Here is a 27887-nt window from a genome sequence, read left to right as displayed (position 1 = left end):
TAACTGAAAATACTTTATTTGACATCAATAGCAAAGTAGGGACATTGGATTATACACCCGTTGATATATAAACGATAAAAATGCAAAAGCAAAATCATCTACAGGAAACGCACAAGACCAGTACACAAGGAACATCCAAGGGAAAAAGCTGCATGCCAGGACCCTCCCTCATCCTAACAAGCAAACAGTAATCCCAAAGAAAGCGAGCACTAGCATTTCCTATGCAGCCATTTGTCCTGGGTTTCAACCATTACGCACACAGTATCATTTTGAATGTTCCTACTGGTACGGCAGAGGAAAAACCACCACCAACCACAGGTCATGGCCAGAATTCACTTCTGTGCAACATGAGCGTTTGTGTAAAAGGCCCCCAAAAATCCCAGGGAGAGAAATTTCATGGCCAGGTTGAGTCAAGGGCATTTTGTGAGTTCAACCAACACAGTTTACACAGGGACAAAGAGATGTGGAAATCACAGGTCAGCACCGAAGGGTGAAAAAAGTGACGAAAGGCAGCTTCGTCTTTCACATGGCTTGTGGCTTTAGCAGTGGAAGAGAAACTAAGCGGCAGCTTCTTGCACCGCTAACATCTCTCTGCTGAAAATGTTTTTCAGGTTTCCTGGTTTTCCAGTTTCCACTTCTACCCTCTTTCAAGGCACCTATGTAGAAACCTTTGATTGCAAGAGCCAGAAACAAGCATTCACACCACCTCCATGACATTCAATGATTTCGGCGTACAGCGAGATAATGAGTTGTTACACTAAAGTTTTTCTAATCTTCAGAGAATCCTAAGGCAAGTTTTAAAAAAAAAAAAACAAAACAAAAAAACACCCCGAACACACAAACAGACAAAAAATTTTTAAAACCCCCAAACCAAACAACAAATCAATTACAACAGGTAGCCCCTTTGCATAGCCTGTTAGCAGACAGACACTGCTATAGCTGAAGGTCCCAATTCTTCAACTTATAAAAGGCTCAGCACAATAGCCAGGTGCTCTCTGCAAAGAGCTGGGATTTCAGTGGAGCCTCAATGGGTTTTGATGCCGATCTGCCACCTGTAGGAGTGGAGCCCTGCTTCTAAGGCACCTTTGAAAAAATTATTGTACCCCTTAGCATCTAAGAGCTGGAGCTTGACCTGCCAAAAACGTGCAATATTTTTATGCAACAAGAAGCCCAAGAAAGCAGCTCTTAGACACAAGGCTGCTTCCCTGTGTTTCGCTCATGCTCCATGCAAGCCCAACTTCACTGGCCCCCAGCACGACTGGACCAGCACGTTTGGATAGCAACACCTTTTAAGTGAAGGAGGTGGAACACTTTTTGGAAGTGAGACTGAAAAGTCAGCTAGATGTCTCCCTATTAATTAACATCTCCGTGCATAGTTTGAGCCACTGCTGGCCTAAGAAGAAACGCACTGTCGCCCCGGCCCCTGCAGGATCCCACCCCTGCAGCGCAAGGGTTCAGCAAAACCTTCAGGTCTCAGCAACAGAAAACAAAACAAAACAAAAAGAAACACAAAGCCAAACAAAAAAAAACCCAAGCCCAAACCAACCAATCAACAAAAAAAACCCCAAAAACACCAAAACAAAACCCAAAACAAAAAACCCACCCACAAAAAAAGAAAGGGAGGGGGGCGAGAAAAAAAAGAAAAGAGGCAGTGCTGAAGATGATCCCCAATAACAGGAGCAGTGTCCCTGATTTCAACAGCCTTCAGCACAGGCCAAGGAAGTGCAAATTGCTGTGGTCAGAGCTGGTGGCAAAGTACTTCCCAGAAGGAATTAAGTTCTTAGATCTGGCTGAGAGCTTTAATCGCTTAAACCAGCTCTGAGGGTGTCAGCACTTGAGGTGTTCGTATGGTCACTGGAAGGAAAAGACGGGTGTCTGTACATACAGGTAGTGAGTGCTCTGGTGCACTGACAAAAAGTAGTACTCCAAAACGTGCATGTCCCTTAAAGCCCGAGAAAATCAGAAAGGAGTTTCCCGACAGAGGACATGTATTTTAACAGCCTTTAGGTGAAGACAAATAGATTAGGTGTCAGCCCTGCTGTGAATACCTCAGCACCGCAGGAGACTTCATGAACAAATATGCAGAGCAAATATAATACATGGCTTATATATAATGATGCACATAAAAAGCCTACCGGTCTGAAGATAAAGGATGCCTTGAATCATATTCTATTATGCTGCACCCTAGTTTAATCTGGTATTAAATATACTGATGATGATATACAAATTACTTTTAAAAGTTATTAAAATGTTACAACAACAAAAGTAATATGTGAATTCAAGTTTTATGCATGACTTTGCAAGAAAAAAAATGTTCTTAGGAAGCTTCAGACAATGTTTAAATAGCATAGTAACTTTCTACCACCGTTAACAAGTGTCAGCACATTTTAAGGCCATAATTTCATCATGCAATTAAATAAATTCATCTTTGTTTCCAAAAAAAAAAACAACAACAAAACACCTCACCTCCACTCCCCTACTCCCCCCCCCAAAACAAACAAACAACAACAACAAAAAACCAAACAAAACAGGTTGGTGTTGTGCTGAGGCAAAAAGTCACTATTATATCCAGATGTAAGGTTATCTGAAGCCAGTGGTTTTTCTAGATGCCATCTGTGTAGCTCCCACCTCACGCAGGGAGCACACTGGCAAATTCTGGCTAACTCTGGCTCAACTCACTCAAAGCCGCCTTTGAGACTAAAAATAATAATGACAGTCATTGAATCCAGACTTGATTGTTCAACACTTGCTCTGCACACAGAGAAGATGTCTATTTTGGTCACTATGAGGAAAAAAAGAAAAGATATTGTCTCCATTAAAAAAAAACAAAAAACAAAACACTAACGCAAAGCGTAAACGTATACAATTCTAGCAGCATTTTAAAGTCCTTCATAAAGTAAAACCAGGAATGAATTAAAAGGAATGTTTCATCCACCTCATTTAAAATATCAACATAAAATGGGCAGTAATTGCTGATGCATCACAGTTGTAATCAGTAAAATCTAGGTCCAGCAATTAACTCAACATGGGGAGCACTGCAGCAAATAGATCAGATTCAACATTTTCTGGCAAATTAAATATTTACAACTCTTATGTACAGCTTGTGGACTTACAAAACAATGGAGAGCTAGAAAGTTGTGTAAAGTCAAGTTTGGAATGAAAAAAAAAGCACTTGTCCAAACAATTTGAAGACGCTTTGGCATGCCAAAAGAGGCCCTTATTTTTTGTTCATTGCAACTGTTACAAAACCAGCAGATATAAAGCATCAGTGAGGCCAAGTGTCCTGGGCAACATAGGCAAGGTCTCTCTTGAGTCTGTGATGTTAGCTCTTTGGGGAGCCAATATCCACTGTGATCTTTGTATACAGAGGGTACTTGTCAGTTCTTAACACCTTGTAGAATAATGTATTTAAGCCATCAGAGCTCATTGTCTCCCTTGTGTGAGCAATTCGGTCAAACCTGCAGAATGGGGAAGGAAAAAAAAAAAACGAAGAAAGGGGAAAAAAAAGTTTAAACAAGCCGAACTTCACACGACATTTTTATAGCCTCTCAGGCAGCATCTCAGAGTTTTAAGAACATGTGTATTAGTACGGGTACTGTAAACTTCCAGACTGGCCAGCCTGAGCAGCGGGCAAAGGCATCTCTACAGAGTCAAATTTTAGCCAGTAAAAAGCAGCCAGGCTTTTAAATCACACAGGTCCTTTTCCAGCTCTGCACTAGAGTACAGGTTTTACACACTAAATACAAGCTGGAAAGAATTGCTCAGAGCATAATTCGCTGCATTTAAGAAAAAAAAAAAAAGCATGAGAGGCATTGGTGCCATAAAAATCTGGGGGAAAGGGTCTGTAATAAGGAAATAAATAAACTGGCTGGAGGAAGGGGGCGAGTTACAGCTTAAGGAACAGAGGTCAGCAAGGGAGGAGATGGCCACAGGCTTCCTGCCATCAGGCTTTGTGCAGGGCAGAGGAAAGCCGAGCAGCCAGATCGGCGAGGGCGGGGGGCACCCCTGGAATCTGGTGCGGGGTGGAGGACACACCTTTCGGGGTTGGGTTCGTTCTTGCGGTCCCGGGAATGACGGATCATTCTGCACTTCCCAATGACAGCATCCGGACGCGATATCCCCATGCCTTTAAACACCAGCCTGTAAAAAACAAGCACATTACACACCCATGATAGGTGACGGATGTGGGATGCTCTGCCATACCTTCCACAAATGACCATTGGTTTTTGCGGTTTTGCCCATCCTTCCCCTTTTTCTTTTAGGATGCAGCTAGTGCAACTGCAGGCTTGCTAACACTGAAAGGGGGGAAGGCTAGTCCCTTTCTGTGCAGGCACATCAGCATGAGAACAAGAGACATCCCCCTGCCAGCACCAAGGATCTGCTAATTCACCACACCCTCACCTGCAGCGCCAGCTCCTCCAGTGCCTGCACCAACCTTGCCTCAGGCTGCAGACTGGAATTTGAATGGGAGGCATCTAGTTTGTAACCTATCTGGAAAGTAGCCAGAGGAGCATTCGTTTTTCGTGATCTGGAAACTACAGTGCTGGTAGAAACCAAAGTGAATGGTGGTGAAGCAGCATGGGGAGGGGGGTATGACACACAGTCAGAGCCACAAGGGTCCCAGCTGGGACTTGCCAGGCTAGGGACAGCCTGTCTTTGTTTGCATGCTCTCTGCAAGGCACCCGCACTTCATGGAAACCAATGCTGAAAACGCATGTGGTTTCTTCCTCTCTGCATCTCTCTTTTCATTTCTACATAGCATCTTCTGTTCCTCAAAACCTGAGTGCCCCAAAAAGAGAAGTCTACCAACTTGTTCTCAATGTGCTGCCCCACTGGAAGGTTGCTCCTTGCTTGATTTATTGAACAGAATTGCTGAACCTCAGGAGGGTACAACCACTTTTACGAAGAACCTCCCTGAAGCCCAGAAGAGTTTGGAAAGCCCACAGAAAAGCCCACAGAAAACCACACACTGGTTTTGCCATCAAGAAAAGTGAAGAGGGCTTCCCAAATCACAGTGACTGCCTTGGGGATGCCTAGCCATGAAACAGCACAACCCCACATCCCCTCACCCCAGTCTTCAGGGACGGGTGGTCCCTGCCTGCCCTGTGCAAACACCTTCCTCCTGTCTTGCAGTTCTGAGCCTTGCTCAGCTTCCTTTCAGGCAGGAACCGACAGCTCTTGGTGTTACTTAAAGCTGCTCACAGCCTGACAAGCGAAGCTTCCCTGGGAACAAAGGGATCCACTATGAGGCTGCAGACCCAGGCAAGCCCCAAGCTGCACAGGGCTAGGTGGGTCAAGGTCTTCTCCACCCCACTGGGAATCCCAAATCCCCTTCCTTTGGCCAGTGCTGGGAGACTCAGAAGTGCACTGCTCCAAACCATGCACTGGCCTGGGTGCGTGCAGGGCTGCATGGCAGCTGAACAATGTGTGTGAGGTGCAGGAGTGGGATTTTTCCAGCTGGACCCCCTCCCCAGCATACTTTGGGAGCTCCAAAATCGGGTGCCAGCACCCAGCAGGAACACACTTTTGCTGAGCCAGCAGGTTGCTCATGCACCACCACCATTGCCCACCCCATGGCTGGTACAAAAAGACACCCTGCACCCCCCAAACCAGGCAAGAGCAACAGGTCTGGGCTCGTCCCCACCCTGGAGGAACCCTGGGTGCCAAAGCAGGTATTTACTTACCTGTTATAAATGTCATCATCTTCACCACCCCAGCCCCAGTAATTGTTTGGGAACCCGTTGATCTTTCTGAACTGCTCTTTGCTCAAGGCAGACACACCTCCGAAATACTGGTTGTAAGGCAACCTGGAAGCAGGAAGAAAAGGCCATTAGAGGAGGAGCAGCCTGTCCACCTGAAAAGGGCTTACTGCTGCCCTTCACGCCAGCCACGGTGAGTCAGCCCCGTGCCTTCCTGCAGCAGGGAGCAGCACGTGTCCCGGTGCCCTGGGCTCACACCAGGCATACAGAGCTGGGAGGCTCAGTTTCAAATACAGCCAGGAAGTTATTTTACAAGTCACAGCAGCTGTAGACTTTCACTAAGTACAATGTCTTCAGAGGACAAACCAGTGAGATACACGTCACCTTGCCAAAGGACAGATGGGTGACATGCATGTCCTGGGAGAGGCAAGAGCTCAGTGAGGAGTCGGAGGTCCCACAGAGCTTCCTCTTCCTACAGCTCCACCACTCACCTTGCACAAAACCAACCAGCTCTGGCTCAAAATGGGGAACAATTCACCAGGGTATTGGGGACAGACGACATTCAGACCCACAGCACCAGGAGAGAGCCCAGGCAGGGACCACTGGGCCCCACTGCAGACCTTGTTTGTGCTTCAGCAAGCATAAGAAACCCTGTGTCTGCATTTCTGCTCTAAGCCTCATCTAGCTGCAAGAAAAATGTGCAGCTGCTGCAGCGACGGCCCTGCGCCAGGCAGAGCTGAGGTCTGGAGCGGAGATGTGCAGGGGTCCTGCCAGCAACACCACTGCTCTATCTTCAGCACTACTGGCCACCATGGGGTCATGACTGATTTTAACTTTATAGATGAGCTTTAAAACTCCCCCTTAAGGATTTGGGATACAAAGAACAACCCCAAACCAAAAAAAAACCCAAACATACAAAAGAAAGGAAAAGCAAGACACATTTTTCTTTGCAGCAGCTTGCTGTACCCAAATGTATGCTGAAAGGCACTGCATTTTGTGTTGCTCTCAGATACCAAGGCAGATCCCTCAGTGGCCCGAAACAGAACAGCCAAAAATATTTCATTTTGCTCTTAAAATAGCATCCAATGCAGTCTTTTTAAAGCTGCCCATAATTCTCACTGCATGAGAGTGTCTCACTTTTCAGACCGGTTGGAAACACTAGCCGTCTTCCAGTTTCCAGCCTGAAACACAAGAAGGGACAGGCAGGCATCTGCAAAACGATGGGCTCTTTAGTTTTTCCTCGCCCTACATTTTGCATTGCAGAAGCTGCGAATTTTAATAAACTGCTCAGCGCTGTTTCTCCTCCTTCCTCCCCTCCAGCCCATCCTCGCAGCCACCCGCTCCCTGCAGGGATGCACACGCCAAGACAGGCTTTTGCCAGAGACATTTTCCCATGCTTTCAGTGCTGGGTGGGGATGTGTAATGCTGCGCCTGGCTTGCTAGGCTAACAGCAATATTAGGAACAAAATGCCCCTCCAAAAGGAATCTCACCGAAATCCAAATTTATCCATGGATACAGAGAGGTGCCGTGGCTGGCTGTAACATTTGTAGGTATTCCTGTCATCCATTGGGATGAGGTCTACGTCACTAAACACGAAGCAATCGTAGTCATACTCTTTCAAAGCCTCTGTGAATCCTATATTCAGCAGTTTAGCACGGTTAAATTCTTCTTCTCCATCCTAATTCATAATAAAAAAAAAAAAAAAAAAAAAAAAAAAAAAGAGTTAAGTGACTTAAATTTAACAGCTGACATCAGCAGTTTCTTACCTGTCACTGTACGCCAGTGTCACCACACTGGCTGGCATGCCTGTGATGGACTGAGCTTGAGCCGGAGCACTCCCCCCAAAACAAGTCTGCAGCAAGGCCCCCCCAGAATGCCGCCCATGGGACAGTGGCATCTGAACCAGCTGCAGAATGCAGGGGCAGCCGAAATGGCTGAGGAAAGGCTGGCTCCAGCTCAGCTCCTCTCCTGTGGTGGGAGGCTCCAAGAGGGCAGGTTTAATGCTGAGTGGTCCCCATGTCCCACCTCACACACATGCATTTTGGGACTGGATTTTCTGACAAAGTTCACAGACTGCTAGGACAGGCAGCTGGGGCTTCCTGGAGCAGTGGAGACAAGCAAAGAGATATGAGCTCCTCTGTGAGAAGGGACCCTTGCTACAGAGAGAAACCTTGGTGATGCTTCAGCTTACAGCCAGGAGAATGACCACAGACCAAAACCTTTCTGTGGCCAGGACTTCAGCACCCTCTTCCTAAGCTCTGCCACAACAGGGCTGTAGAACTGCGGTGTGGCCTCTACTCAGCAGCATGTGTGAGTACATCTGATCAATTTTCATAATGTGAGGTAGCACCAGGAGCCAAGGTTTGCCACCCTGCCGCTCGCTCCTGCTCCTGTGCCAAGCCCTGGCCAGCCAGGCACATACGGTAGCAGGATGCTTCCCAGAAAAAGGCACTGCTGGTTCAGCACATGGCAGTGACACAACCTTGATTCCTGGATGGCAGGAGGGTGTGTGCTGTTTCCCATAAGGTCCATGGTTCACGCCGCCGTCTGCCACAGTGCACGGCCCCTTCCTTGCTGCTGCTCTGCCAGCCGCAGCATGATGTGACCCACCATCCCACCCAGGGGCCTCACTGGGGCTGCCACCGTGATGGGAAGGACCTGAAAAGAGCTGACACCGCAGCAGGGCACGTTTGTCCCAGGGCAGGTGCAGTTAATGAAGGGACCTGCAGACAGCAGGGCAGGAAACTCTTCCACTCTCCTCCCCAAGCAACGAGGCGCCCAAAGAGAAATCAGTTTGGCTTCTCTCAGACAGAGACGTTTCAAAAGCACACATGGCTTTGAGCACAAGTATAGGCTTGCAAATTGCTTGAGAACTTTCAGAAAGAAACAACACACTCATACCCACAAACCCAAGAATACCAGTGGTTTGAGAGTAAAGATTTCCACTCTAAGACCCAACTTTGCAGCACCAGCTTCAAACCCAAACTCTGTGCAGGGGAACAGAGCAGGCAGAAGGGGACTCATAGGGCACCACTGAAGGAGGCTGAAGTTTTCTGCCAGCCTGTAAACCAAGACTGCTAAATCTTTTCTACCACATCCCACCTTTCCTCCTGCAAACCCTTGGAACAGCATCAAGCCAAAGGACTCTCCCACTGTGCAAGGCATTCTCCCACCCTGCAGCACCCACAATCAGCATGGGATGAGAATCAAGGATGGCCAAAATACTGTGCCCAAGGAACAGAAGCTTAAAACATCACCTCCTCCCAAATGCCTTTGCCTGGTTAATAAATAATCGTTTTGGAAACTGTTTAATCCTGACCAGTTAATGGACCTGCGGCTGGAAAGCCAACACAGGTTCTTGAAACAGCCACAAATATCTTTCAAATGAAGGTTTTAACATGCAAGTGTCAAACCAAGGTTTTCAAAAGCATTCATCACCTGCCTCGGGCACAAATGACTTCACAGGGAGGAGTGAGCTTTTGTGGAGGAGGATCTGAGCAAATTCTCAGCATCCTCACCTAAAACAAAAAGGTTCACACTGTAACTAAGGTGGTGGGAAGATGATCACCATCATGCATAAGCAAGAGCAGTAAAAACTTGAGTGTAGAAAATTAAGGCAAGTCAAAGAAAAAGGCTGGGGAAAGGGAGCGGCTGAGGCTGTGGGATCAGGACGGGGTTTCCTCCCCTGCAAAGGGGGCTGCCCAGCCCCAGCGGCCGAGTGCTCCTCAGGTCCCTCAGCAGCAAACCCAGGCCTGGCTCTGTAGTCCCAAGGGTGACTTTTCCCAGTGCTGGAGCAAAGTGCAATGTGCTCACACCACTAAGCACCTCCTGGCTCCAGCTTAGAAAGCCTGTCCTCATTTCACACCCTTTGGCTGCGCTTTTCATAATGAAATTTCAAGGCAAAGGTTACCTCACACCCATTTTGCTACCAGCAGAAGCTCAGCCATAATTAACCCACACCTTCAGGCAGCCTCTAACTCCTCTGGGTGACACTTAGGGATTAACAATGCTACCAGGAGCTGGGTTTTTAAACTTCTCGCCGAAAAACGCCCAAAGCATGGGGCAGTGACTAGACCAAGACCACCACCTCACCCATCGGGCGCCGGCACAGCACACACCAAGGCCCCACGCATGGAGAGGGACCAGACACACGGCAAACACTTCGCGTGGGCACAGCCGCCCTCCTCCCAAATGCTAACACAGCTTCACACTGGGTGTTCCAAAAGGCTTCAGGAGAAACGAAAGTCACACACAAAAAAACCCAACGAACCCACCTCTCCAAGCCATTTTTTTAGTAATGTTACAGTGAGCCAGTAGCTCATGCAGCAAATCTTGCAATGCTGTTACCAGTTGTGACTCCTTTGAGGACAGGAGGCTGGTTTTCTGTCCCAGGAGGTACGTGGAGCTTCACAGCATGTACTGAAGCAAAAAAAGACTGACAAGAGGTTTTGCTTTTTGCAGAAAGCTCTGTTTCTTTACCTAAGGCAATGTGGAAGCACCGGCACACTTGCAGTATATGAGATTCATATCTCTCAAAACTCAGAAACATGCTGCCAGCTTCCATCTTCGACTGATCCCCAAGTTTTTGAAAGAAGAAAAACAAGGCAGAGTTGGGAAATCTCCCTTCTGCGCTGCTGTCCCCCCCAGGTCAGCACAGGGCACAGTGCCACAGGCGATCCTCGAGAGAGCAGACAAAGCAGAACTGAAGAAATCTCCAGCCCTTGCCTCTGCTCGGCAGCTCCTCATCCCAAGGAGTCTCCCTGTAATTTGCCACAAAGAAATGGTTCCGTTCAGGCCTGCTTGGACAGAGAAGCATCATCCTGAAGGGGCAGGCAGTGCACAGGGGACTGCTCCTTTGACAACGCAGCCAAGCACTAGATGCAGCCTCTGTGTCTTTCCTAGGCTTTCAACCAGAAAATGTCCAAGCACGTTTTTGCTTTTTTTTCTGAATTTTTTTTCCTTATGTTCTCTTGTTCTGAAACTTAATTCATGTCTAAATTCAGTGTTGGTGCCCAGCACCTTTTTCTGGTTTATGATTTTACTCCCTATGTCTCTCCCAGCATGCCCAAGTCCATCCCCATTCTCTGGTCCATGAGACTGGCCAAAGGGGGAAAACCTGCTGCCTGGGTCCTGCAGGATCTAACGCTGACACCTCCTCACACCTAGTGATGATCAGCCTGAGCAAAAGAACACCCAGGTGTTTCTACTTTCCATCCCTTACCTTCGCTGAATCTGGTTTGTTTGGCCAGACCTACCCAATGATGCTACCTTTTTTTGCTGCCAGACAGACAAAATTGAGGTTTTTGGAACTGTCACTCAAGTGAAAGGGCTTGCAAATCAGCAAGAAGTCATCTGTCTCAATTTTGTCCTGCCTCCCACATCCACGTAGGAGGCAGCTCTCTGATTCCTCCTGCAGACAGCACAGCAGGGGACCCATGGCTGCATCATTCTCGTATGGATTCTAAACTCACGAGGTCTCAGGGAGGTAATTGTGAGGATACATGTTTCTGGCTGGCAAGGAGAGAGCTATCACCTCCAACAGGACACTGCTAGCTAAGTCAGGGATGCCCCAAAACAGCCTGAACTACACACACGATGTCCACATGAATGTCCACGCTCCAGTGGACTTGAGCAGGTAGAAAGATTTCCAGGGCCATAAAGAGACACGAGAAGACATTTTGCTTTTTCCCCAGAGGGTATTTTGAGGCATCAGCACCATTACATCAGGCAGCAGGAGAGAGGGGACACAGAGGAAACTCTCCTCTCCCACCACAATGACGTTAAGCAGGAGCCATGGACAATTCCCTCCTTTCCCACATACCTGAGGGTCCTGACACCCCCTGCAAAATAACATTAATAAGTGTGATGCCCCAACCACTCTGCACTCACACACACACTCTGGAAAATCGCTACCAAGGACATTGCAGGCAACACCAGGGGCCAGTGGAAAACGCTTGAACAACTGCATAGTTTTCAGGGAATTTGCTAAGTCTTCAATTTCGCAAACTTCTGTCTGTCTCTATGAGCATTTGCACAGGCTGAAATGCAGCGAGAAAACTCATTTCTAGACCTAAGCACCCCAGTGGCAGCAGCTGAAGGTGCCGGAGAGCACATGGGTAATGGAGAGAGCAAGCAGGACTGAGGCAGATGCCACAAACCCACCACTGCCTCCTCATGTGATTAAGTCAAGCTTGCATGGCAACAAACGGGCACTACAGAAAGTGTGCCCAGCCGCGTGTCCTCTTCTCAAATTTATTTGAAAGATACAACAACCACTACTCCATGCATCGGAATTAGATTTTGCCAGGGGTGGGGTGCGGAGGGTGAAGCATAATATATATTTTCCACTGGCTCCTGTTACACACTGGACATTTTGCAAACATCATCCCCCTGACTTCAGCCAGGTCCTACTCTGAGGTACTCAGGCACGCAAGAACAGCATGGTGGAGACACAATGGACTGGTGAGGGAAACACATTGCGCTGAAAGGAAGAAGTTTGACATTACCAGTGCAGCAGTAGCAGGGCTCAGCGCTCCTCTTTCTTTCTATGAGATGCAGAGCACAGAAGAGCACGTAGGCAGCGTGTAAGAACCAGATCACACAGTAATTCTCCTTGCTTCAGTGATTGCTTTGCTATAGACAGGATTAACAAGTAAAGGTAATATTTCCCCACTAGAAGGAAAAATAAAATAAAAAAAAAGGAGGGCAGATGCAAAGGGAAGGACAGACAAGAAAAAGAGAAAAGCAATTGTCAAGATAGCAGAGAAATAAGACTGTTTTCCTACTGTACTTCTGTTAGAATTAATACATTTTCTGCAACTCTCTCTACTCAGTGTTCCCACTCACTCTCAAGAGATGCATCCAGTGGGTTTACTATCACTACTCACTTTGCCTCACACAGACACAGCTTGCAGAAGGAGCATGTTTATTTTATAAATAGTCTTACTTGCTAACCAACCGCTGCCATGTGTTCAGGACATATGTACCCTTTGTACTGGATGTCACTCCAACTTTGCTCAAGGGATGTGTCTGGAAAAAACATTTGCTTCAATAATTTTTTTGAGTGTTAAGTTTAGAGCACACAGACAGCCTGACAACCCTAGCACTGAAGGACAGGATCAGAGAGGAGGAGCCAGCAACACAAAGTAATGCAAGCCAACATACACCATCGCAGCAGCAGCAGGAGCTCCAGTCAGGCTTTGGACACTGTCTGTGCAGCTCCACATGATGGGGTCCCTTACCTTCCTTACCCCTGAACATCGCTGATGGCGAAATACCAACCACAACTGCACCACCAGTTCTTTGTGATGGATACAGCCAGTTGTCCACAATGGGTGCCCCTGGACTGCAGCGGGCAGCTCTCTCCAGTCCTCGGTAGAGACAGATGGTGTGCCACACCTGGCCAGGAAAGCAGCACCCTCCATCACTGGATCACTGCTGGAAGCCACATTGCACCCTTGCTTCTGCGGCACGCTCAGAGAAGGGAGGCATGCAGCTCTGCCACCTGCACCCACCTGCACCTCGGTGACCGCTAGGGACTGCGGCTCAAGCAACTTTTAATCCTGTATTCAGTTTTGGGCCCCTCACTACAAGAAAGACATTGAGGTGCTGGAGTGAGTTCAGAGGCAATGAAGCTGGTGAGGGGTCTGGAGCACAAGTCTGATGAGGAGCGGCTGAGGGAACTGGGGCTGTTTAGCCTGGAGAAAAGGAGGCTGAGGGGAGACCTTATCACTGTCTACAACTACCTGAGAGGAGGTTGTAGCATGGAGTGTGTTGGTCTCTTCTCCCAAGTAGCAAGTGGTAGGACAAAAGGAAACGGCCTCAAGCTGCACCAGGGAGGTTCAGAACGGATATTTGGAAAAAATATCTTCGCTGGAACAGGCTGCCCAGGGAAGTGGTGGGGTCACCATCCCTGCAGGTGTTTAAAAGATGTGTATATGAGTTTCTCAGGGACATGGTTTTGTGCCAGAGTTGGGTTATGGTTGGCCTCAACGATCTTCAGGGTCTCTTCCAACAAATTTTTTTCTGTGATTCTATGATTCTATCCTTGTGGCACCAGTGCAGCCTGAAGGACAAAGGGTTGGGGCTGGCCCCGCGTTGCTGCAATGCAGCAGCACCAGCTGCTCTTTGCATTACACAAGAAGGGACTCCTTACAGGGCTTAATTTTGGGGCACAGTGTGCCAGTCTGTATGGTGCATAAAAGCCTTGTGCCCTCAGCAACATGGCTGCCAGGCCACAAGCACAGTCAGCCAGAGCATCTTGGATGCTGTGCTTGGAGCTACCGCTAATTCCCTGCAAATCACTTTTGCCCGGACCTCTGGCACCATGGAAATGAGCAAAGTAAGAGAAATACAAGTAGCAGAGCATTTGTTTTTTCTCTAGAAAAAGGTCTGCCTTTACTTTCAATTCTGTGAGGAAATTTATTGCTTGGGTGACCACTTTAAATATTCCTGATGTTTAATATGCCCAAACACATCAGCTGATCTGCAAATTTAAGGAGTTACATTTAAAGAAGCATGTTATTTCATCTCAGTCTTTACAGAGTTGAGAAAACAGGATATAAATACATATCCATGAGAGAAACTGCTCTGTGAGTTTGTCCAGCCGATGGTATCTGCTGGGGTTCTCAGAACTGCATCTGCTCTTTCATGCTGCAGCCCATGCAAATGCCTATATATTTTAAGCTTTTCCAAGTACGAACAACACCTATTCATTTAACCGCCATTATGGTATTAATTAAGAGAGGCTGTTTGGAGTGAAACATGCCTTTTTTTTCTTTAATTTAAAGACAGGTCTAAGGCCATAAGATAGCAAGAAAAAAGAAAAAAAAAAAAAAAAACACAAAACAAAAAATCCACCTTGTTTCTTTTCTGTTCTGTTCACCTGAAGACAATCACTCACCTGCTCCACTGCCACACCTTTGCATTCTCCATCCTGACACTTTGTGCATTTTTACTAACATGAACAGAAGTTGCTTGAATAAGTAAGTGTGAAATCCTACAGCTTTATGGCATGCCCAGTGCTAGATTAGGCATTAATGCCACCTTGTCACTTCAAAGATCTCTGTATACAATTCCTGCAGCACTTGGGGAAAAAGGAACATTTGGAAAGAGAAATTAGGTTGGGTTGTGCTGTTAGGAATTTTTTCCCTCCTCACCATGTGGTTTCTTTAAGCAGAAGCTCTTTAGAGTGAATCGCGCCTAACTGGAGGAGGGGATTCCAGATTTCCCATCAAAATAATTGAAGCAAAATTGCCCTATGTCTTTAGCATCTTACCTGATTGATAACATATACTCCGTAATCTAGTTGCTGCCTTTGGAGAATTGGGTGTAGGTAATAAAGCCAGTACTTCAGGTGCTCCTCTCGGTTCCTGAATGGTATGATTATTGCTACTTTCTGAACTGCTATACAGTCCTTCGGAGCAAAACGACCTCCTGGTTTGACCTCTGGGTTTATTCTCGCCACTTCTTCCAGGTTCACAGGCCGGGAAAACTCCACATGTAGCGCACCAACTGGAAGAGAGGCACAGCACAAAGCGAGTTAGCACACATAATCTTTTATCTGAGCAGACATCCTTTACACACTTGGATATTTTTGTTTTGCTTTTTAAAAACAGAGGTTTGAATCCAAGCAAAATCCCAGCAGTGCACAGAGGTGTGGAAGGTTGGACCAGCCATACCAAAGCAAGGGCACAAAACCACTCAGAGCAAACTCGCAAACGCTGTGGCCTCTCACTATCAGACCCCAAACAAGTCACTGATGCCAAACGAGTCTTGAAAATCCTCCTATTCGGGTGGCAAACCAACAGCTGTGCTCCCACTGGCCACAAAACCAGCCTAGAGAAGAGTGTTGCCCTCTGCGCCCTTACCCACCTTCTGCAGCGTGAGAGTCAAGCACTTCAAAAATAGTCCTGCCCTCCTCTCGACGTATTTACTTATGCCAAGGTTAGCCAGATGCTAAATGAATAAAACCCCCTTTCTTGCTTTTTTTCTTAGATACTTTCAGTGTTCTCTAGGCATGCCCATTATTTATTCAAAGTCCCGTGTTAGAACGGCTAAAAAAATATATTCAGATTTGCATGCATGTTGGCAATTCCTGCACACAGTTTCAAAAGCAGTAGGTTTTGAAACCGCCAAAATAATCTGTGCCAAAACTGCTGTGTAAAACTGAGAAGCCACCCTGGCACCACAGAGAGGACGGCAGCTCCTGAGAAGCTCAAGGCCGAGCACAGGAAGAGAGGGCAGCGACAGCCCGGGGCTGATACAGCACTGATACGGCTGAGGAGACCTACTTTGCAAGATTTCAGCTCACATGTCTGCAGGAGAGCTCTTTGCTTGCCAGGGGGGCTCCCTGCTCTGACAGGCTGGCTCCAAAGCGGTCCCTCCCATACAGCTGTACATGGGTCTGGGGCTAAACACACATCGCTGATCGCAGCCCTTTTGTGGATGTCCACCCGCTAAACATCCAGGCTGTCCTTTCTCCAGCATTTGCTTCCAGCTGTTCCAGCCCTGATGAACAGGCTTGCAGCAAAAACCAAACAAGTGAGTTAGCTGCCAGCAGACAGACCGCTCTTGCTGCCATGTCCTGCTCCCAGCAATGGTGAGCTGATAAACTGGGTTTTGCACGCATGCTCAGCTCCCAGTAAAACATCTGCAGCGGGTATGGATGCATGAACAGAAGGTCTTTACCATAAACACTAGGCTGGGGATCACAGAATCACAGAATCGACTGGGTTGGAAAAGACCTCAGAGATCATCAAGTCCAACCAACCCTTGGTCCAACTCTAGTCCGTTTACTAGATCATGGCACTAAGTGCCATGTCCAATCTCAGTTTAAAAACCTCTAGGGACGGCGAGTCCACCACCTCCCTGGGCAGGCCATTCCAATGCCTGATCACTCTCTCTGTAAAGAATTTCTTTCTAATATCCAGCCTAAATTTCCCCTGGTAGAGTTTAAGCCCATGCCCCCTTGTCCTATTGCTAACTGCAATCACTCCTTAAAGATCCTAACTAAGGATCCTAACTTAAAGATTTGGCTGCTGTGCCCTCTCTCCTCCACCTGGATGTGAATGCATGTGTGCATGCACGCACTCGCATCTGTGTCTTGGAGCCACTGTATCCTCTTTGTATTTGTTGAAGAGACCTCCAGGTCCCTCCGAGGGCACAGACAGTGCACACATGCAAGCAGTGCGAACACTGTGCTTATGGAGCCCCTTGAAAAGAGGGCATAGTGATTTTTAGAGCTCTAAAAAGTGGCCTTCACAATCAACCTTGTGCATACCCAACACGTGGCTACTAAAAAAAGCCAAAATCATGCTCTAGGCTCACAGCTCGCTCCCTGGTTGTTTATCTAGAAACAGCTACTGGAACGGGCTCCCCAGGGAGGTGTCACGGCCCCAAGTCTGACAGCGTTCAAGAAGAGACTGCACAACGCCCTCAGACACACGGTGTCAACTATGGGGTTGTTCTATTCAGGGACAGGAGTTGGACTCGATGGTCCTTGTGGGTCCCTTCCAACTCAGGACGTTCTATGATTTTATGCCTTCAGTTGTGCTGGTCTAAAAACCTGTGCTCACTCAGGCTGGAGATGGCAAGAAGGAGATGGGCCAAACAGGCAGAGGTGCTCAGTGCACCCGCAGAGGCAGCGAGGAAGCTTTGCTGCCTGATTCACTGCCTGAACAGCAGAGGCAAGACCTTGCAGAAACCAGCACCACGGGCAGGATGCAAAGGGATCTCCCATTCTCTGCATTTTGCAAAGGTGAATTAGGCAAGTTTGCACGTTTCTCTCTCACACAGGGAAAAGCAGCCATTTCTCAGCACCCAGGCACTGTTGGGATCACTCTGCCCATGCTCTCAGCACTCACACAGTTCCCAGCTGCATCCCCAAACTGGTTGTTACACGGCACGATGCCTGCCTTGTGGCTGCATGGCTGGGAATGAAGCCCTTCTGGTCAAAAAGCAGCGTGCAGGGAGAGCTGGAAGGGTGCTCTGCAGCGGGAGGAAGAGGCAAGAATGGGAGGAACTGAGGCAGGAAGGAACACGCAGCAGCAGCACAACCAGGACCAGGGCTCAGCAGTGGCAGGATTGGGGGCCAGGCACAACCACCCCCACATTGGGACAAGCCGGGTGCAGGTGCCAGAGCAGCAAGGCCAGGAGGGGCAGACAGTGCTTAGTGTCTTCCGAATTCAGTTGTTGCTTCACGCCACACCATGGTGGAGAGCACTCTCCCAGAACAACCTCTGGCCTCAACCCATGCCTGCACACACCTGCCCACCCCTCTGCCCCAGAGCATCACCTCCGTTAGGAGACCAGCACTAAGGACGATGCCACACTTCTGTGCATTTAAAACAGCAAAGGACATTGTGCTGGGCACGGGTCACCTAACCAGTCATGGCCAGCGAACAGGATTACGCTGGGCATCTTTGCCCAGGGAGGTTAATTCCCCTGCCTTGCCCGCACCCTGCAGCCAGCAGCAGGACCAACCTGCCAGATGCTGCAGGAAGCAGCGGGCGGAAGCAGCACATCCCGGCCAGCCCCGCCGCTTCCAGGCGCCAGCCGGCTGCGTCCCTGAGCAAGACCCTTCCTGACCGGCTCCCAGTCACCGCGCTCCCAGCTGCCGCCCGCTCAGCTGCCGGGTGCTGCTCCGGGGAAACAGCTATGAGCCCCGTCAGCCCAGGGGATGCTTTCTGGTTTAGCAAACAAAGGATCTTTTAATGTCTCACACTCACCGGGCACAGAGTAAGGGGCGAGGAAACTAAAGTTTGCTATTTAGGTGAATTTACAGGTGAAATCTCCCGCTGGTGGCTTGTGAGCGGGAGCTGGGCAAGGAAAGCCACAAGTGTCTGGACACTGCAAGTAAGGCTTTTTGCAGGTTGGTACCCACAAGCCCCCCAGACCAAACGTGGACCTCTCATCCCACCAGCACTTGCTCATTTACTTTCAGGAGGCTGGAATACCAGCAAGGAAAAGATGGGAGAGAAGAAGACACTCATGATAAAAAAACAGCTGTGGAAGTCAAAGATTTAACAGTTTCAGAGTCTTGAAGGACACTGGTGAGAAATCATCTGTACTGCTCCAACCCTCCAGTTAATCAAATCAGTTTTAAAGCAGCACACCTTGTAAATGCTGCCCCAAGGGATGCAGCCAACATGCAGGTCAGTGAGAAGACGCCAGTCACTGGCACCGCACATACAGCAAGGCAGCTGCTTCTGAGACAGGCCTGATGCAAGTCACCTAATTCATACACTCGCTGGAGTCAGTAAGAATATGAAAATGCAAAAAACCTGAATAGGCTGTTTTCAACCATGGAACAGCTAAAAGAAACTAGACTTTGTAAAGCCATGTGGCTGACAAAAAGCAACAGCAACATACTACCTGCTGCAAATCAATGCTTTCAGTTCACTTCCCAAGCAGGACAAAACAAGTCAAATCTGCAAACACAGGCTTTCCAATCAGTGACGAGACTCACAGTTCCAGTTGTGAATTTTAAATAATTTTGTCTGAAATGTGACTACCTGGATAGCCAGCAGCCCCAAGGCTGTTGTCTCCCCAGGATGCTGACTCAGGACATGATCTGCCAATGCCAAGAAGTTTGCTGCAAGTGTTGTCCCACCAGCCAAAACTGTATCCCTGTCTGTGTTCTCTAGGTAAAATTTCCAGCCTGATTGATTTAATCTCAACCTTTTCTATTTCTGCCTAAGGTGACTGCCTGACCTAGGAGCCACTGTATATCGAGCCCCTGCTAAAAACAGACAGGCATGACAGAGCTATGTGGACTCACAACTCTAGTCACACACAGTGCCTGGGATTGGTAGGCAGACAGGTTTTGGAGTCAGAGTTACAAAATTCCAACAGAGCAGCTTCATGAGCCTCAAACATACATTTTTAGCAAAAGAAAACCTTGAAAACGTGAATAAGCAACTGCCAGTAGCTTGTAGAAGACACAAAAGCACAGCATCATATCCAAACACTTTAGAGACTGTGAAAGGAGGTTTTAGGTGGCAGTGGCAGGATAAGAGAGAGACAAGCACACAAAAAAGCCAACCCCCTCCCGCCCCCCATCTCTGACACTCGGAAGCATTTCTGCTGAGGGGGACAGTGTGGAGGAAAGGCGTTGTGCAGGCACGGGTGCCGGTGGCGGCGCACACAAACAGGAAGCAGCTTCCCACACAAAGCATAAGGTGAGGCTTGAAAAACCCAGAGCCAGCACAGCTCTCAGACCTCAGGAACCTGGCCCACAGCCCCAGTCATCTTCTTGTCCGAATGGCCAAGCTTGCCACAACAGCTAAACCTCTTTGGCTCATCCTGCTGACCCAACTGAGAGGACCCTCACACAAAAAGTCCAGAATCCTCTCAGCCTGATGCCATAATAAATCTAGAGGCTGCCCCAGCCTCCCTGGACCACAGATACTAGAAGTGTTGGGAAAACTCATGTGGCAATGCCCTGCAGAGCCAGAATTGTTCCCTTGCATCCCCAGCGGGGCTGCAAATGGGATAGTGACCTGCTCCATCCAAGCAGGTGGTGACAGGTGACACCACATGGGGCAGCAGCCACAAAGGGCAGCCCCGGGGGGGGTCTCAGATTGGGGCCAGGCGGAGAACCCCTTCCCCAGGAGGGTGGTGCAACCCTAGCAGCAGGGACGGGAAGGAGGGCAGCTGGGCTCAGGGCCAGGTTTACAGAGGTGATCCAGCAGACTGAATTGCCCTCCCAAACACTTCACTGGGACAAACGGCAAAATTCACCTGTGTGCTTTAAGCCAGGAGCAAATATCAGGTATTTAATTTACTGAGAATGAAAGCAAAAGCGTGTGGCATGGAGGTCGGAAAAAATCTCTCCCCAAATAGAGCAGAAAAGAACATTTCCACTACCCTGGCCGAGAGCCGGGTGCTGCTCTCTGGCTGCTGAGCCACGTGCACATCCACACTGCCATGCTCAGATGAACCTCATACGAAAGGAAAGCTGGAAAAGAGAAGCAGAACTTGCAGAAAGAGAAAACAGAAACAAAAAAAAAACCTAACTCAACCACCCTGTCTTTGCAGGGGCCCAGCAGAAAAGGGAAGGGCCCATCGGCCACACCAAGTCTACCCTGGCTGCAAAAAACAACCAGCCCCACCCTAGAAAATGCAGGGGCAAGTCCCTGCACCCCGGGCTGTGGATCAGGGGTCTCTCCAGCCCCCAGACCCACGTGACAGCTCCAGGGCAGGCAGGTAGCTGCATCCCACGGCTCAGCAAAGAACAAGTTTCCTATTAAAATCAGCTCAACTTCAGAGCTGCGCCAGCGCCCACGCAGGCAGCACCAGCCCAGCTGGAACTGGGGCTCAGCCCTGTGGTGAGGGGACGGGATCGGTGGAAGGGACAGCCCTAGTGCCCCTCACCTAAACGCATCCCCTGAGCAGCCTCCTGGCCTGGCCTGCAACCCACTAGCCAAAATAACCATGGGGACATCTCTGTCTCCTATTAAGTGGCTGGAAGCTGCTGCCCCTTGCTGCCTGCAGCTCTAACTCCCTCTTGAATGTTTAAAACAACAACAAAAAGCCATCCTTGGGTATGGCCAGAAATATCCCAGTGAGAAGAAAAAAAGCGCCTTTCCCTTCCCAAGGACTGGGATACGTTTTCTTTGGCTGGTCTACACTTGGAAAGTTGCATCCCCTTACAGATGTCAGCTATGCCAATGCAAGGCTTGAGCCTGCTACACCAGCACATGCCCGGTCTTGGGCAGGCTCATGCAGTGTCTGGCACCTGCAACTGTGGACCCCAAAGGGAAACAGGCTGAAAAAAATCAGGATGCATCACACACTGGCAATGCTGAGCCTGCAGGATGACAGGTTTGCATGATTAACTGAGTGACTACAGACATAAAAATATGTCTTAATCCAACCCCAAACACTGCCTGTTCTAATACAAGGTCTCAGACTAGCACATGGTGTCTTAAAAAAAAATAAAAAAAGATCGTCACTTCCACAAGAAGGTACTTTTGGGAGAGAAGCAAAGTCCTCATCGGTGGCTCAAGTCCAGCACACGCTCACTGAAGCGGCTTTGAACCATCTGCCTTTGAGCCAGGCAATCTGCACGCGATTAGCCCCGCTCGCTGCCGCCACAAAATTAAATTCCAAGCCCTCAAACAGCAAACTCAAAACAAACAAACAGAGAGGCCCGGATCAGAGAGAAAGCTGAGCTGCAACCCACCCCGCCGCAGGATGGGATGGGCAGACAGGAGCTCTCCCCGGCTGAGTGGCATCCCAGGGACAGGGCTTTGCCAGGGGCAGCCCCAAACCGCAAGGCAGCCCCCAGTCCCCCCACCCCATCCCATCTGGCCGGTGGTGGCTGCACCTGGATCCCAGCGCTGCCTCAGGGCTGGGGTGTACTGTCTCAGTAGCAGTGGGTGCCAGGTGGGGCAGAGGTGCCTCTGTCTGGCCCAAAAGTCAGCCAGGGCTTGTGCACCCCCAAAAGCAGGGGGTGCTACGAGTGGCAGGGAGTGTGGGAGCTGAGGACAGGAGCAGGGCATTGTGTGCCTGGGAAAACGGCTGCTGAAGCCTCGCTGCCCCTGAGCACCCAGACTTGCAGAAACCCACCCCACGAAGTCTTCACAGGGCCATTGCAGCTTCAGTAAGACATGGCTACAGGTAAGTGCCCTCAACACGAGTCCAGTGACACCCGGGCCTGGGGATCGGTGGTAGGGGAGGTGACACAAGCAGTCCTCTTTCAGACAAACATCTGCAGGGGCCTGGGGACTGCCCCGAGCTCCTGCAGCTCAGCTGCAGCCAGCAGGCAGCTGGAAAGTCTGTTTGCCATGACCCAGCATCGACAGCGGCCATGGCCACCTCTTGCCCATCCGGAGGACTGAATCTACGCCTTGCTCACCAAGCAACTCTCCTCGCAGGCAGGAGCTCTAGGCAGTGATTTGCACAAAGGAAGACACTGTCCTGGTGGGGATGGGCCGATCAGGAAGACTTTTTCCAGCCCAGAGAGACAGGGGCAAGCTGGACACTGACACTACTCTGTCCACGACCCAGAAAAAGCCCAGGTCCTCAGCTCCACCACTGCAGCACTGCTGTGGACTGGACGACTCTATCCCCAAAACCTCTATAACCAAACCCCCTCCTGCCCCATGGAGAAGGGTGCACAGGACAGAGGGAAGGGAGCTGTAGCTGCAGGATACTGGCTGGAGAGGACGGTCCACAAGCGAGGAGATGAGCTGAGTGGTGAAGCCCAGCACCCTGGTGCCTTGGGCTTGTTGACGAGGCCACCAGACCCAGAGCACCTCCTGGCTGAGGACCACGCACACTGCCCCTTGGGGTGGGAGGGGGACCTCTAGGCAGTGACAGTGTTCTCCATCTGCTGACTGAAGTCAGAGTAAGGAGCTCCACACCAGAGGAGGACTGTTGAGAGCTTAACTGAATTCTGCATCGAAGTGCAGTTCGGGAAGCTGCAAGCGTCCGCCTCTTTCCAAACACAAACTTGGCCCAGTTTCCAAAGAAATTAGCTGTTGCCTCAGATCAACGCTGGCAGAGAAACAAGTACATTATAAAACACTAGAAGCATGAGACGGAAAACTCTCCTTTTGTCCCCAGCACATCCCATCTGTTGTGCTGTGTTCCCGAAACAGCTGCTTTACAGGAAGGTGCAGTACCTTTCCGAGTTAGACTGCAAACCCAATTAATAGTCCTTGACCTTCATTTTGACCAGACAAGAGGATGCTAAGGATGCTCTCACCACAAAGGCTGCTCCCTGCCCGCCGAGACAGCCTGCGCTTCCGAGGTACGACGTGCTCCCGACCACACGGGTAGCGGCAGGGCTGTCGGCAGCGTTGCCAGAATCGCGCGTCCACTCCCTGCCAAACATCTTAAATATATTCTTTGGAGAAGTTTAACAGTTTCTCAAACTCTCTTTTGAGGCCAAGAAAGCTTAACTTTTTGAGCAAACTGGTCCACGTGTTAGCTCCCCCTCCCCCAGCCCTCTCCATGCTCTTCTCTTTGAGTTTCTGTTTTACTTTTTCGAAAGAAGGCAGCGGAGGGACACAGCACAATTCAGATTGCAGACATGAGCAAAGCAATGCCTGTAGTACCCAGCCTGGGAGGGACCAGAGATAGAGGCTGTATTGGAAAGTTTAAAAAAAAAAAGGCGGAAGATAAAAAAACTTCTGTAATACAGGCAGTAAGTATCACCACTGCTTTGACAAGCAACCTCTGTCTCCTCCAAACAAACCCCAAAGCATCAGAACATTCTCATCACGTATCTTCAGTATCTACAGTTCAGAGCGACTGCTTGCACTGACTACACAGGCATGAGAAGTGGTGCATCAGAGAGAAAGCCCGTACCACACGTCCTTCCCCTGCAACTGACTGACAGATGCTCATCCACAGGCTGCCCAAAGGAGCTACTTTCTCTCAATCCACAGGGTTTTTTTAGGGTTTGGGGTTGTCAGTTTTCTAAACCTAAATCCAAGGGTGAAAAGCTATTGAAACGGACACCTAACTGCAACATATTTAGCATACTTGGGTCGTCTTTGCCATGAGATGGTCACAGGCCTGCGGGTAACGATACCTCTCTTCAGTCTGCCATCCCTTAGCAGCCACACCTGGCACCTAAATGGGGATCAAAAATGGGCAAGGAGACAGCTGTATTCTAAAATAACCTCCATAAACAACACGTGCACTTGATCAGGCAGGACTTGAAAATGACATCCCTGAAATATAGATAAGCCTGTCCGTGAGATTCTGCTTTGCAGACTTCTGGCACCAAAAGATAAGTGCTGCTTTAAGACAAGCTCTTTTGGAGAGGAATCTCCCCAGCAAAGAATGTGCCCTCTTCTGCACTCCTTCCTAAAAACAGCAGGCACATAACTACTCCACCACCAAAACACAAAGACCTCATGGAAAACATAGAAAAAAAAGCACTATACTGTTTTGAAAGCACTTAGGCCAACATATATACTACTTCTGTAGAGCAGCTTTTAACTGTTTGGGTTTTTTTTAACAATACTGTTCTACAGCTCCTAAGGAATATAACAGTTTGGGGAATGGACAGATGCAGGATAGATCTGTTTTTACTTGCTTTTGGGCTTCTAGGAGGCTGAAATTTCACTACAGTAAGAACAGGCACTGCTTCTCAGTACTCCATTTAAGATACTCATTGGCACACAGCTCTCAACTGGAGCATAAATCCAAAATCCTTATACTAGCTTGTATTAGAGAATTTCATAGCTGTTAAGGACTTTTAATTCAAAGTTGAATTACGGTATTATTTCCCCAGCACCGATTTATGCTTTTAAATTATAAATAAGAGCAAGTGAACCACAGAAGTATTTTAAATTTGCCTGCTTCTTGTAGAGATTAAACCTCCTTCAGGTAATCCATTTGCTGCAGATCCAGACAGCAGGGATTGTAAACAACTCACTCTAAACAGCGCGCGAAAGAAACCTCTGGGCCTCTGAAACAAGTACCTGGCTATGTGACCGTTCAAAAAGCCCGAGCAGCTCAGTCACACATATCCTGCATGATTCATCACGTTTCCCCACAGCGCGGGCAGGACGGGAGCAGAAAATTTAAAAAAAAAATAATAATAAAAAAAAAAAGAGAGGTACATTTCAAGAAATTTAGGTTTACGCTAAGGGAATAGGGCAGTTGGGCAGTTGGAGCTGCCTGTTCTCATCTGAAAGCCCTTCTCCATGGCTTTGGGAAGGTGGGAATCTCAGGAAGGTGATTGCTGGTGCCTGCTTGTTATGTTCATACTGATGGGAGCTTTGTGCACAAAAAGAAGAGGGTTCTTTTAACTGTGGGTGAGTGAACTGGTGTTAGAAATGCCTGCAGTGTACACCTCTCCATCCCCCACTCTGGCCTTAGAGATACATGAGATGTTGATCAGGGCAGACTCAGCTCTGACCAGCATCTGAGGCACAACACGATTGTTTTAGAAATGCTGCTTGCTACCTAAACCTGAAAAAAAAAAGGCAGAAAAAAAATAAATACCCATCAGGTTTCTTACCTACATGCTGGCTACAAACCTTGAAGCCGTGACAGTACCAGCCTGCATCTGAGTGCACCACCATACAAGTACTGAAGGTAACACAGCTAGAAACCGTTCGCCTGCTGTGTTGTAAAGAGCTGCGCTCTGCACGGCCCGGTAGCTGTCTGAACATAGGTAACCACTTCCAATAGCCTTCGGTGGACTCTGCAAATTGCACTGAGGATGTTACAAAGACAGCATAAAATATTTTAACTGATCCTTCAGCATCTAACTGTGATAACACTTTGAATCTTGGGGACACTAAGAGCATTTCTCTAAATTCCAGGCATTTCAAAAGCACATGACTCACTCCTGAGAGGATCAGGGTAAGTGGAGACCATTTAAAGCAAAGCAATATTCATAAAGGGCTCCCACATCCAGTCCATGAGGACAGGCATGCACAGCCACTTTCAACTTAAAGTGATCTAGGGGAAAAAAAAAAAGTGAAAGATATGAATAAAAATCAACAACAAAAAAAACCATAGAACAGTTCCTTTTAGTGACCTCAAAACCACCTTCCTAAAATAACAAACCGGTCATTTGTTATTCAGATGCATTGATCCATAAACAGCTGACCAGTGAACACCAAGAGAAACTATGAATTTCTGTGTCGGTTTTGTAAATTGAAAACCACAGGTAGCTTCTCAGAAGTCTCCTCCTCCACTGTGATCTCTGGTAATAAAGGTGTCTGGGCTAAAGTGGCATGCTAATAGAGACAGCAATCATTCCAAGGCTCCACGCCCTGAATAGCTTGTGGCCAGATCACCATCCACTGAGATGCTGGCTGGTCACAGTCGTGACTCTACGTACACCACAGGAGGGTCTGTTCAAGGAGCAAGCAGCTACAAACAGCAAGGTGGATGAGAGCCTTGTAAGGGGAGGAAGAAAGCTGAAATTCACCTCGCCCCCACCTCTGCCTTGTGACAAAGTTGGTGGATCAGAACAGCTACAGGTGATCAGTGTAAAAACTAGACCACTAGCAGGCTGCAAACCCACAAAGAGCCTGACAGCCTTCCAGTCCTGGCAAAGGCCTGTGGGGTGCACAGCTCCAGTGCAGATAAAACACACTCCAGGCTGCCACGTATCAGGCAGGATACAGCATCACAGGACCAAATACGTGGGAAGTGCCGTTGGGATGCATAACAACTGTATTCATGACCCTGCCTCACAGCGCTTTGTAAATCTATGCCACTCATCGAGCAGGTCCGCGCACACACAAGACTGCGAAAGCCTGGACAGCCCGCCGGATCCTTCCTGTGAGATTGCGCAAGGGGAGTATTTTGGGTAGAGTTCCCAGAGGAAATTACCCAACCTCCCCGACAACCATAAAGAAACCCAGCCGGACGGGCAGGGAGCGCTCCCCAAAAGCGCCGGGGGTCCGCTCGCTGCCGCCTTCCTTGCGAGAGCATGCGCGCCTCGCTCCCCGCAAACACCGGCTCCCCGGGGATTCTCCCACAATCCCCCTCCGCCGGGCGCTGCGAGGCTGCGGCGGCGACACGCGTGGGCAGCCGCGCCGCTGTCACACCCACACCCGCCCCGCGGGGACAGACACCCACGAGGGACACCGGGAGCCGACGCGAGGCTCCGGGACGCGGCGGCCGCCCGTGATGCCCGCGCCCCCCCGTGGCCCTCGCGGGGTGGGCGACAGGAGGGGAGGAAGCGGAGCCCCTCTACCCGCCCCAGCCCCAGCGGGGCGGCACTCACCGAGCAGCGGGGACGGCTCGGGGCAGAGGCCCGACGGCCGGGCGGCGGGAGACAACGAGAGGTTGGAGGGCGGCGCGCGGCGCGGCGGGGGCTCGGGTTTGCCCATCCGCCCCAAGGCGTTGCCCGCCAGGTAGTAGAGCAGCGTGGCCGAGAGGTGGAGGGCGCAGAAAGCGACGAGGAAGCAGCAGGCCCGCTGCAGCGAGGTACCGGGCAGCGACGACTCCTTCATGCCGCTGCGCTGGCGGGGAGCGCCGCCCGCCCCGCGCCGCGCCGCCGACGGGGGACAGGGACGGGGCGGGGGCGGCGGTGGCTCCGCCCGCCTGGGGGCGGTGTCGCGCCCGCGCCCCGCCCTCAGCCTCCCGTCGCCCGCCAGCGGCGGAACCCTCCGCGCCATCGTCCGCTGGCATTCCGCCCGGCATCTCCCCCCGGCATCCCGCCGCCTCCGCTGGCGGCTCCGCGGGTCTGGCTCCTGGGAGCG

The 27887-nt window shown here is 49.6% G+C and overlaps 1 protein-coding gene across 1 annotated transcript; it reads right to left on the bottom strand.

Annotated features, from left to right (window-relative positions):
• Positions 1–27818, bottom strand: B4GALT1 (beta-1,4-galactosyltransferase 1). The gene is made up of 6 exons (XM_065046282.1): positions 27410–27818; positions 14978–15213; positions 7191–7378; positions 5685–5807; positions 4036–4140; positions 1–3458 (listed from the first exon to the last, which is right to left on the bottom strand). The coding sequence occupies exons 1-6, from the start codon at positions 27801–27803 to the stop codon at positions 3323–3325; spliced, it is 1182 nt and encodes a 393-aa protein (XP_064902354.1). The 5' UTR covers positions 27804–27818; the 3' UTR covers positions 1–3322.
• Between the last annotated feature and the right edge of the window lie 69 nt (positions 27819–27887).

This window comes from Columba livia, chromosome Z (assembly GCF_036013475.1).
Source record: "Columba livia isolate bColLiv1 breed racing homer chromosome Z, bColLiv1.pat.W.v2, whole genome shotgun sequence".
Taxonomy (NCBI): Eukaryota; Metazoa; Chordata; class Aves; order Columbiformes; family Columbidae; genus Columba; species Columba livia.
Note: the sequence above shows the minus strand (reverse complement) of the source record. Positions and strands in the feature narration are given on the sequence as shown.